The sequence below is a fragment of the Wasmannia auropunctata genome, unplaced genomic scaffold (genome assembly GCF_000956235.1).
Source record: "Wasmannia auropunctata unplaced genomic scaffold, wasmannia.A_1.0 LD336053.1, whole genome shotgun sequence".
Taxonomy (NCBI): Eukaryota; Metazoa; Arthropoda; class Insecta; order Hymenoptera; family Formicidae; genus Wasmannia; species Wasmannia auropunctata.
In genome coordinates this window covers 2982284-2994635 of record NW_012026837.1, presented here as the reverse complement: position 1 = coordinate 2994635, position 12352 = coordinate 2982284, and the positions used below count along the sequence as shown (strand labels likewise).

The 12352-nt window shown below is 37.8% G+C and overlaps 1 protein-coding gene across 1 annotated transcript; it reads right to left on the bottom strand.

Annotated features, from left to right (window-relative positions):
* Positions 1-3510: 3510 nt before the first annotated feature.
* On the bottom strand, positions 3511-12352 carry LOC105451088. Its single transcript, XM_011691326.1, has 6 exons — positions 12251-12352; positions 10157-10202; positions 8514-8744; positions 5511-8400; positions 4758-4989; positions 3511-4569 (listed from the first exon to the last, which is right to left on the bottom strand). Exons 1-6 carry the CDS (start codon positions 12305-12307, stop codon positions 4561-4563), a joined length of 3465 nt encoding a protein of 1154 aa, XP_011689628.1. The 5' UTR covers positions 12308-12352; the 3' UTR covers positions 3511-4560.

The following is a 12352-nucleotide window of genomic DNA, read 5'->3' as shown; positions in this document are numbered from 1 at the left end:
TTGTAGAACGGATTGTCAAAGGAAATAGATTTTGTTCGCTTTTCGATCATGCGATTCTATTACCTAATGTAATCTCTCTTTTCCAATTATAAATACACATTATTGCAGGCCAAATAAGATCGTTTAAAATAATTAATTTCTATCAGATGTAAAGAGCTGTTATTGACGATCAAACGTGGAATTACTTAGATCAGTTGTGTACTTTTGAAGTAGCTCTTTATATATCCAATAAAAATAAGAAATAAAAAGCAGCCAGTCTTAATTTCCGACATTTATGTACTATAACGAGTATAATAAAGCGTTGTGAAACATGAACAGAAAACATTAAAATTAAAAGTATAAGTCTTTGTTTCTACAGCATGGATGTATAATTTCAGAACGGTATATTCTGAAATCGGATTAAGTGCTTATTCCAATATATTATAAAATGTACTCACAGAGTAACTAAATCGCCATTATCTCAATAATAATTTATAAAATTGTTTGAAGATATTTTGAGCGCATTTCGTCGTGATACATGGTATGTACAATTGAAATTCGCTTTTACGTCTACATTCTCGAATCACAAAATAAAAGATTTAATATGCTAAGGCTACACCAAAACTATGTACATCAATTATAAATAGAGCATTGATAATACCCTTTGAAACTTATTTTTAATTTATATATATATATATATATATATATATATATATATGATATATATGTATGTATAAACACATGTTGATTAAGTATATAAATATATTTATATATAATTAATCAATATGCGTCATTAGTAAATTCTTAGATATGATTTTTATAGCTTAAAAGCTAGCACATGCGTACTTCAGAGATATATTTTATAAATATACTTGAGGTAATTATTTAAAAAATAATATTTATAATAATATTTAAACAAAATTACAAATAACACCTATAGATCAATAATTAAATTACAACAATAAAAATGTCGTAGTTTTTTTTAGAATCAAGTAATCGGGACAGAACAATAAAATTCGTTCAAGTGTCGAACGAGTACAAGCCATGCTTATTATTAAATCTGCTCTTATTATATACTATTATTCTTCAGTTATGTATACCAATATAAAATATGATCAATATTTCTTCTCTCTATTTTCACAGATTAACAAACGTTTGGTCCATAAGTCTTCCGAACTAAAAAATAATTCCCAGACTGAAATAAATTAATAGACATGTGCTTACTTTTTAAGCTACGCATAATATACAATTTCTTTGCAGTAAAAATATATGACTACAATATAGTACTTGATTCCTGACTAGCATGTGTTTATATGAGTGACTTTCTACTTCACACACATGATACTTAAGACGGGAAAAAATGTTTAAGTCAATTGATCGCTGATTTATAATAAAATAATATTAATTTGACTTTATCTCATATATAATAATAATGTATATAATAATAATGCACGAATGATGTAAAAAGTCTATAGGAAACCGACAAGAAAGAGAAGACAGAAAAATCACTCGTGCAATAAATTTACGTACGCAAAAAAAATTCGCACTCAATTACATTCTTCTGATCAAATGCATGCAATTCCACTTCGTTATACGTGTATTTATGTGTGCGCACGCGAACGCATACATACAGATCATGATATACATGATCGCGGTTCTCTATCTTATGAATACATTTTTCTGAAGATATTACAATTTATGAATCTCCTGGTAAAATCCAGATCAAGAGGAATATAAATTCGACTGTTTTGTGTATACTATTAGACTATTGCGTAAAATATCTAATCGATATACGCAAATTTTACTTGTTATAATTCAATGTGTCTTGTTAGTATCACTTTCTACAAATCGCTTCTTTTTTGTATACAGTATTATTTTATTAAGGCTTCTACTGTCTATTTAATGCAGTTGACTATTGTATAATTTCTATACACTTCAAGCAAAGAAAAAAAAGTCCAAAAGAATATTTTCATTTGCATGTTCATAGATATAATGGTGACCAGCTTCTTACGAGAAATGTTTCAGTAGACAAAAGAACCGAAAGTTCTTTACAAATGATCAATCTCCAATTGCGCATAGGCCTGTACATGTAAATTATACATATTCTAGCACTGTAGATATTCCCCACCACTCGTCACACCACAACTATTTCTCAGTCTTGTAATAATACTACTCTTTAATACTTTATAATTTATCAAATCAGTTGCACGTGTATCTTTACACATTGTGAAAGAACATTATATGTCTTCGATCTAAATTAACGTATATTGCGATAGACTTTATGGATTTAATGCTATTATAACAGTATGTTGTATATTTTATAGAACACAAGCGGATAAAGTTTTAAGAGTAAAAAATATTCTCTCGCGTACAAAACAATGTTCTGTTAAGATTTGGCCTAAAATGGAAAAACAATTCCATATGTTAGTTAAGGAATGATATAACAAGATATGATAAGAATGCAACAGCAAGACAACTTTGCGTTATTATTAAAAAATCCTTCAAAACATCTAATGTATGAAAATAAAAGTTGAACTTCTATTTTCTTAGACATAAAAAAAAAACAGTTTTGTGCTGTGATATAAAGTTATTAATGCTGTTGCAATCTATAACACATCTTACAATATGTATTGTCCCGCAAGTTCAATGCTTCGCAAGTCTGCATTGATCACTGATGGCAATATTTATGATTTTGATCATAAACATTAGTTTGATTTACTTGCCAGGTAGTATAATAATGTATAATGGATATAAAACAGAATTCTGTGCATTGATTATACATCGGCCTTATAAATGTATAACTCTAAGATTTCATTATTGCGTTTTAATATCACTATTATGCTAACTTTCTCAGCATGATATATTTACTGTATGTGCAATATCATATGAATTATATTCCTTCTCATAAATTTGTAATCTCCTCTCGTGGAAAACAGAATAATAATAATAAAAAAAAAAATAGAATATAAAAAGCACAAAATAAGTGTGCTCACGTACGCATGTTTATAAAGAAGAAATATTAGAAATAGAATAGCATATAATTTTCGACTTAAAATAATCGTTGTAAATATATTACTTAATATCATTATTATAGTTTATTTATTTGTTCCTAATATATTAAATAGACTATGCAGTTAGAATAGAAATAAATATTTTTGGTAAACGTTTCGTGGAAATGTGTGTACGGCGCACACAATGATCACAATTAAATATTTAAGTATGAACTATTAAGTACATTGCAATAATAAATGATATCCAAAAAATTTAGTAAAAACATTTAGTAAGAGATAAGTTATTTTTAAAAATATGTATATATGCGATAAAAATTGAAAATGTTCATTGATGATTAAAATCCGAAATCCTGAAATAACTTGATTTTTCGCATTTCGTGTAAATCCTATTCAGAAATACCTGTTTATAATTTATATATATATATATATATATATATATATATATATAGTGCCGTCTTTGATTGCCCAGAGACTATGGTATTTATGCACACCATGTGTCCCATTAGAAAGAAGACCATTAAAGGCTGTAACACTTTATCTTAATCTTTAAAAAGTAACTTGTAAGTATGAAAACCCTGTGAATGTTATGCAACTGACTACGTTCAGTGCATCTTTTTTGGTTGTACAGAATGTGGATAGATATTTTCTTTAAAGTACAAACAAATGGTCACTAATGGTAATTCTCCAAATATGAATTCTTAAAATTTCATAGAGTATAGATAATCGATGCAATATTTTCAATTGCTTTGCAACTTTGTCACACTGGATCCAACCCTGATGTTTTATACACTTCCAATTTGAGTGCCTAAAGTCCAAAAAGAGATATGATCTTTCAATGTTTTCAAATTGTAAAATTGAAGAGGGACGTCTAATACAATTTTTTTTTTTGTTACGCCTTAATTCATTGATCCACAAAATTTTAAGAACTCTGATTTGAAATTCTAAGAGTTATTAATCTCATTCAATTTTTTGTTCAAAGATGGCTGTACAATAGTCTATATAGAAGTATACTCATACAAAATAAGAAAGTATTTAAAAAACGATATACCCATATAAAGTACAAGATACACATCTTTTACCCTAGGGCAGGATTCTTACTATACAAACTATTAGTTTCTTATTGAGCATATTTTAGAAATTGTTTGAGTCGTTGTAGGAAGTGTTTGATTACTGACGTTATTTCGACTATACGCTAGTATCTAGATTTTTAGTAGATGGGTGTTTCCTTTTTTTTACATTTTTTTTTTAGATTATGATTGTGCTCTTTAGAGGAAGACTTTACGAAAATATCAATGAAACAAACGTCCGAAAAAACGTTTCGTTAAAGAGCGCTTTCGTATCCTTAAGAATTACAAACTTTTGATTATTTGGCGTACTATACTACGTATATATTGGTATGTGTCAAATGATATATACTTCTGAAAGTGTGCTTGTAATCCCAGATAACCGCGTATAGTGTAAATATAGTCACAATGCCCCAATTATAATTTCTACCGTGAATACTCTTACCCATTTTGTTTGGAATTCCTAGGAACTTCAAGTTTTTAACTCTTCTTCCCAAACAATATTTTCAAGCTTCCTGGAAAATAGAAAATATGACATTAATTATTGCATCAAAAACCTACAGAGATAAGATAAGATAACGCTTCTAATCACATAAATTGTTTCTTTCATATCAAAATACTTAAACTATTGCCGGAATTTGATGTTGTACAAATCAGTCTATTTTCTCTTACTCAGATACGATCTATATTCTCATGTACTTACTTCGGGGAATAGAAAATGCTCACGAGTGGGTTGTGGTTGCTCAAAGGGTGAACTACTCATGTAACCAGGTGACGGCGACTCGCTCTTTTCTAACACTGGAGTGATATTTGCATAATTAGCAGACGCCGTTGTGAGAATCCGTCCCTGTTCCACCAAGATACTCCGATCAATTTTATAGTATTCCTTCCCGCTACGAGGTCGAAGAGTCGTTGCTACCGTTCTGCCTCCTAATCTGTATAAACATACATGATTTTCTTGTATTAATTACACAAATAATTTATTAGAAAAAATTAATATAATTAATTATCCAAACTACTACAGTACGAATAAAACCATTAAATTAAATCTATTTTTATTATGTCAGTCACAAAGAGAGAATCTAATCTAAAAAAAAACAAAAAAAAAATCGGTCACAATTAAAATATTTAAGCATTTCGTGAACGCTCGAATTAAATGACAAGAAAATGAATTAGTAAAACCGTTCACTTTCCATTTTATAAATTTTACTCAAAATTCATATTTTTTAAATAAAATAACAAGCTTTTACGCTAAAAAATAAATCAATAACAAAGTTGTGTATACAGAAAGGAATTTAAATAAAGTCATAAAATTCCGAAATACCGCACACATAAATTTGTAGAGGCATTCTGTACAACTTTATATATTTTAATGGGGTCGTATATAAATTAAGAAGTTAGAAGAACAAAGACAATAGAACTTCCGCAAAAGTTGTACTTATATAAGATACTTTACCTGAGGCTGTCAGGCGTGTCAGACGAAGAGTGCGAGGACAGCGACAAAGTTTCGATGTAATCTGACATGTCGGAAGTACCGCTGCTGGTACTTCGTGAATCGATATAAGGTGCATTGGAAACTTCGCCGGGGCTGTTGAAGCCTTTGGTGGTCTTCGGCAAACACGTGGGTATGTCGGCCTCGGCGGATGAAGATTTCGTTGGTATCTTGATCTTCTGGAACTGGAAGGAGATTTCACGAAGAGGATCGCTGGACTTCGACTTCCTCGGCAGGCTGCTGTGATAGCACGTGGGCGGTGGGCTCTTGCGACAGACCGACAGTATGTTCTGCTGCTTCGCCGCCGAGGCGGCGGGCGCCGCCAGTGACAACTCGAACTCCACGAACTCCGCCGTTCGGTGGCTCAACGAGCCGGTGGAGACGCCGGAGTCGTTGCTGCTCGACGAGTCTCTGTTATGCCCGGTCTTGGATGGCACGGACGACGATCGTCGGATCTTGATGAACGACGACGGCTGAGACGACGTGGCCGTCAACGACACTTGCCCGGTCTCGTGATTACCGCCGATCTTGCTTTCGGAGTTGGCGCTGTGCGTGTTGTGCGGCTCGCCGGTCACCAGAGAGTTCTTATCCGCTTCGCTCGAGCACTTGTGGATGGTAAGCGTGGACGGAAAAGTGTGGCTCTCGTCGTCCAGGTAATGCGCGGACTCCGCGGAGTAGGATCGTTTCCTGAGAAGTATGCCTATGCTAGCGCTGGACTCCGCGACGTTACCCACGTCCAGATAACGACGTCTGAGATAGGGGCTGGACAGCATCGCCGATCCTGGCACACGGTACTCCGAGTCGGAACGCTTCTTGTTCACCTCGAGCAACGTGGAACCCGACAACGTCGGATTGCTCGAGCTCTTGATGCCGCTGCAGAGCCTCGACAGTATCTCCTTCGAGCAAGCGTTGTGAACCGGCTGCATCGGCAAGTAAGCGGGGAATGGCTTCTTCGGGCTTCTCTGCTTGTCCGGATCCATGACCAAGTAATCGTTCTCCTTCTCCTTCGCGTGACCGCACTTCTCGCAAATCTTCGAAGCATTGTTGTCGCTCGGCGCCTCGGGCGCTTCGGGTTCTTTCAACTGATCCGCGAACTTCTCGATCTCCTCCTGCGAGATGCTGCTCTTCGTTAAAACGTCCTTGCTGTTCTCGTAGTGCTCCAGCGATTGCGTGAAATCGATATTCACGTAATTCGCCTGCTTCGCTTCCGGCTGCGTATTTATCACCGGCTCGACGTTCTCGTAATTGTTCGATTTACCTTCCGCGGCGCAGCCGCAGTTCTCCGTAGCCGATTTCTCGTCGGTCGATTCACTTTTATTCACCCTTCTGGCCGTTGCGTAAATGGAAACCTCTCCGCTGGCATTTACCACCGGCATCTTGCCCTCGCCCGAGAGCTTCACCGGATGAACCGTGACGCCGGTAGGTTCGATTCCCGCGCCGCGTCGGCAGTAAGGCAGAACAAAGCCGGCCCAGCTCATAACATTGTGACAGGGACATCCCGAGGATCTGGGTGACTGCACTGTGAGCTTCGCAGGACATCCGCATCCTTGTAGGACCACAGCCTGCGGCATCTGAGGCGTGTCGTAATTAGGATAGGTTTTCGGCAGTGTGAGGCATTCCTTTATCTTCCTCGGCGTGTCGTAATACTGTTCCGGTTGCGGACCTTGCTCCAACAGCATGTGATGCCCCAGAATCGTTTTGGGAATATCGTAGTTCTCGTAAGGTCCCGCAGCGCCGCGAGCCGCGGATTGCTGGGACTGCTGTTGGGATTGCGGTTGAGATTGTTGCTGAGTCTGCTGGGACTGTTGGGGTTTTCGAGTGTGCACGCAAATTTGCTGCTCGGCGGGCAGCGGCATCGGCGGTTTCTTAGGCTTCTTGGCGGTGACGGACTGGCTGGTTGCCGCCGGCAGCGAGGGCGGTTGGGACGGTTTCGGCGGTCTCGGCGGCAACGTGCTCGGACTCGGTGACATTTGACGAGCCGTCGTCTGCGCCGTCTGAGACTGGGCGGTTTTCGACTGCGCGCACTGGCACTCGATCTGCTGCGAGCTCGAGTAATCGCTCTCGTGGCTGCTGCTGCTGTAGGAGGACAGGGAGAGCCGGTCGAAGGTACGGGGCTGCAGGTGGCACAGATTGTTCAACGTGCTCGCGGCGGGGCTGCTTATGCCGCTTATAGTGGCCGTGGTGATCAGAGTCGATGACTTCGAGACGGTGCCGAGTTTGCTGATGCAACTCGCGCATCTCTCGAGGCCCGTCGCACCCTGACGTGTGAGCGAGCAGCTACGCCACTCGCCGCCGGGCTGCTGATCGGGCAGCTCCGAAATGGACATCGTGTCTCTGCAGCTGTAATCGCCGTCGAGCTCCGTTTGCTGCCTGCTCTCCGCGGACGACCAGTACGGCGAGCTCTCATTTTTGCAGCTGTCGCAGTGCTCCTCGTACGTCGACGCCGAGTACACGGCCGACGAGAAGAAATCGCTGGCTCTGGTCTCGGCGCGGGAGCACTGGCGCTGTCGTCCCGGGCTGTCCTGCAATTGTTCTCTACCGAGCGGCGATCGCTTCTTCGTAGTGAGCTTTCCCTCGGCCGCCAGCTGCAACGTCTTGACTATGTCGTCCCCCTGATCGGTTATTAGAACGTGCAGTCCCTCCCCCCGGCCGCATCTCGAACCGCCCTCGAAGCAAAATCTGCCTTCGACCACGCCGTATCGTCGGAGATGCGCGATTTCCCAGATACCGACGAGCCGGGGAGGCACGCCGACGGTGATGCAGAAGCGACGGTCCTGAATATGCAAGTGCGCCGGCCCGTTAGTGCACTTCGCCTTAGATGGCACCGAAGAGATGAGTATCAAAAATTGCTGATCTGTTGAGAGAAAAGTCAGTGAATTAAATAGAGAGATAATAATTTTGATCTTAATTTTGTGTAATTCTATGCATACCTATAACATACAATACATCTCGCTACATTTCTCTTACCTTCGCCTAAATTGTTGGAGATCTTAACTTGCCACTGTATCAATCGCTCTCGCGTATCGAATGCGAGAACGACTGTCACGTCTTGACAAATTATAGCAATCGTATTGGATTCTTTGTCTAGTGTGAAACCACTCTCCACTCCCAGAAAGTGTTGCAAGCTTAGGGACGCTTTTGTTTGGCCTTGCTTGTAACGATCCTTACTGTCCCCGTAAAGTTGCAAATGCAAGCAATCTGTTAATGGAAAACAAAGAAATATTCATTTGTCTCGCATATATTTTATCGTTACATGACATTTTTAACTTATTGCACGTTTCTTTTTCTCTAATAAACTAAGAAGGAAATTTTTTTCTTTCGGAACGTATAATATATACGGAATAATAGATGTTTTATATTTATTAACATGCATAAATGAATTTTTGACGTGCCGCTAGAAATAAATATTATTTTTCGATAACAATTAAATCATAATAAACGCGTTTATCAATTATACAGAAACATTTATCAATATCTCGAAACAAATTCTGTTTCATACGTTTACGTTTCCCTACGTTAGTCCCACATAAGGAAAATTTATGAAGCGCTCAGATTCTCGGTTCAAAAATATCCTCAAGTTACAGGGATCATATATTAATGGTTATTGCCAGAAGCAAAGCCGTTCTTGGAAACTTATTTTTTTGTTGCTTCAGGCAGCAACAGATGTGCCAGCTGTCACCCTAGGAAGGTCTAAACGAGGGGTCCTTTGTACTGATAACAAGCAGGAAGGGTCCTTTACAGAGAGAGAGAAAGAGAGAGAGAGAGAGAGAGAGAGAGAGAGAGAGGGGGAAGAAGTGGAACTAATTAATTTTTCAATGACAAATTTCACCAATTTGTAACGAAATGCAGGAATCCGTCACACAACTGCTACAATTAATTTTAAACAAATGGATGTCGAACAATTACGCAAACAATATTTAAATCGAAGTTGCAAACTAACTGGCTTAATTATGTGCAATCAAACTTTGTTATAAAATATGATACACGTTTTATTATACACGTACATCCGCAAGATTATATTAATATATTATGTAAAATGGAATCAATTAATTCACTTCTATTACATCAAAATTTTAAGTTAATTTTGTTTATATAAAAAAAAGGGATGACAAATGTTTTACTAATAAGCTCATTTTTAGACACATATTAACTTGTACCTAACGAGCCAAAAAGCGGTATTTTAGTCTGTAAATTCAGAAATTTCTCAATCACAAAATCAAAACAAAGAACATCTTGTAAAAATAGAATATAATCCATTCTGCACGGTTTGCCAAGCAGATACAACACAGCGGAGATAAGAGAGGGTCTATTATGCAAATTGCGAGATATCGTTCGTATCAACATGATAGTGTAATCAAAAAGTAGGAACGCTACAAGAGTGTATAATGTTTCCTGTTTATTATCTTATTGCTCTCCCTCCCACTCCCTTCTTTCACTCGCTGCGTGTAATGCAACCGTGATACAAAATAAATCTGCATATGCATGCCATTAACACAATCTTATCAAAGCCCCATTAATAATGGATTATTATTAGCTCGTTTAAGGTAAACGAACGACAAGGCAGTAAGACTATTGTTAGCAGGAGTTTAAAAGCAAGCGTGAGACTTTACCTGCTACTGGCGATAATTTCCGCATAACGCACCATCTTGATTTCCACTGTAAAAAAATAAATTATATTGTTCAGTTGTATGATGTACAGCAAGATATTTCAATAATAATTATATTTTTTAGCATAAACGATTCTTTATCGTAGATATTAAAGGGAGTAAGCGTATAGAAATAAAATTGTGCAATAGATAACATGTTTAAAAATACTAAAAATATAGGATCTTATTTTTAATTTAAAATCAAACGTTAATTGTTTTATTAATACGCAATATATTTAGTACTATATATTTAGTTTAGTATAATACGTTTCTTCGTTTATATAATGCAACGATAAATAATTTAGTATTTAAATGTCAAATATAATAATTGCCAAAAATACAAATCCGTTTTTAAGTAATAAAACAATTTCTTATTTCTTTATTTACCTAAAATAAAAATGAGATAAAAATGTTGCAATTTAAAAACATTTCTAAATCTAACGTTTTTATTTTAAACTAATATTTAATACAATTTTATTATATTTACAATCTCGAATTCCATCACAAAAAAATTTTCCTTTCTGCAAACATATTATTTTGTGCCCTATAAATTTTATCTCATAACTGTATCCTATAATTTTTATCAAGCATGATTGTGTGATAAAAATTACACGAAAATGCGGTGAACTTTTTCACGTGGCACACGTTCGTTTTGATCAAAGTAGAAGAGGCTACTATCTTCTCAAGTACCTTGCTCTACTACCCTCTTATTAGCAAACGAGAACTAGCTTTTTATAGACTTGGATTAGCTACTCCCTACATCCCTCTTCTTAAATAATTCCTTTTCTCCAAAGCCACTTCAGTCACGTACTTCAGCCATATATTTCACGCCAAATAACTTGAAAAGTATCAATATATAAATAACAACAATTGACACTTTAACAAGTAATGTAATAAATAAAAATAAAAAAATTGAAAACAATTAATATATCATTTATTATTTTATATTTACATAATATATTGTTAGAAACTGCAATCCTCTCTCGCAGAAAATATTGGGGAAAATATAAAAATATGATTCTTAACATGTTTCATCAAATGTGTGTTAAACGGAATAAAATCTTACTGCAGGTATAAAAGTCTGATAACAGGCATGATAGACATGTTTACACTGATAACGTCTAGAATAAAACATGTCAGGAATTTATCATATCATTCTTACACAACATCTTTATTAAATCTTAAACGTATTTTAGAAAATTTACAATGACAGTAGATTATATGAAAAAAATATTACAAAAATTGTTTTGTTAAAATTTTTAAATTTAACCAATAAATTATTAACATCTGCATCCGTTTGATATTTTTATAACAAAAATGAATAAACGTGAATAAAATAAAGCGATAATCCAAAACGTTCATCCTTCATAAATAAATAACCGCGTAGCAATACATTAAAACAATTACTACAAACGAAACGTTAATCGTCGCCTGCTGTCAAAAATTAAATTGCGGCAGTCCCCCCCCCCCTCCCCCGCAATCCCGCTGAACGCCGCACGTCTCTTTCTCTGGGGCAGCCTGTACAACGCGGAAACCTTAACGAGCCGCCGCTGGCGCGTCGCGCAAAGTATACATACGCACGCTACGCAAATCTACGCTCCCCCTGGCGTACCACCCCTCGTAATCGTTACATAATTTTTATCGTGTGCGAGGCGAGTCGTGCGTGCGTGCGTGCGTGCGTGCACACAGGTGACTCGTCGATAAGCATCGCGCGTCCGGCGCACGTTTCCCGAATTCGCGTGCAGGCAGGAGGGATGAAGCCCCCCCCCCTTCCAACCCTCCCTGCCCCGCCGCAATGCGTCTCACCCCTGCTGCGCGAAGCGTCGCGGCGAGTACAATAGTAGGCGAATTCACGCGGGGGAGAGACGCGTTCGCGCGAGACGGAGGGATGACGGGGAGGGAGGGGGGGAGAAACAAAAAAAATGGAGCGGGATCCCCGCGCGGGAGGAAAGGGAGGAATCCGGAGAAAAGAAAGGGGAGGAAGAGACCGGGCGGCGGAAAATCGTCGGCGTTCGCCCTGATACACGCGGGATGTGGAACGCTCTCTCTCTCTCTCACCTTCTTGCCGTCGCGAAACTTGACGTTTCCCTCGATAATGCAACTGTTATCCACCATTGTGGAGGGCTCGCTCCGTTGCCGCGCCGTTGTCGCCCCGTGACA

Bases quoted from the DNA above. Each gene is read 5' to 3' on its own strand.
- LOC105451088 (XM_011691326.1), bottom strand. From the start codon at position 12,307: ATGGTGGATAACAGTTGCATTATCGAGGGAAACGTCAAGTTTCGCGAC. The intron at 8,401-8,513 runs GTAAGAGAAATG...TTCTCTCAACAG, and splicing joins CTCCAACAATTTAGGCGAAG to ATCAGCAATTTTTGATACTC. The intron at 4,990-5,510 runs GTAAAGTATCTT...ATGTTTATACAG, and splicing joins GACACGCCTGACAGCCTCAG to ATTAGGAGGCAGAACGGTAG.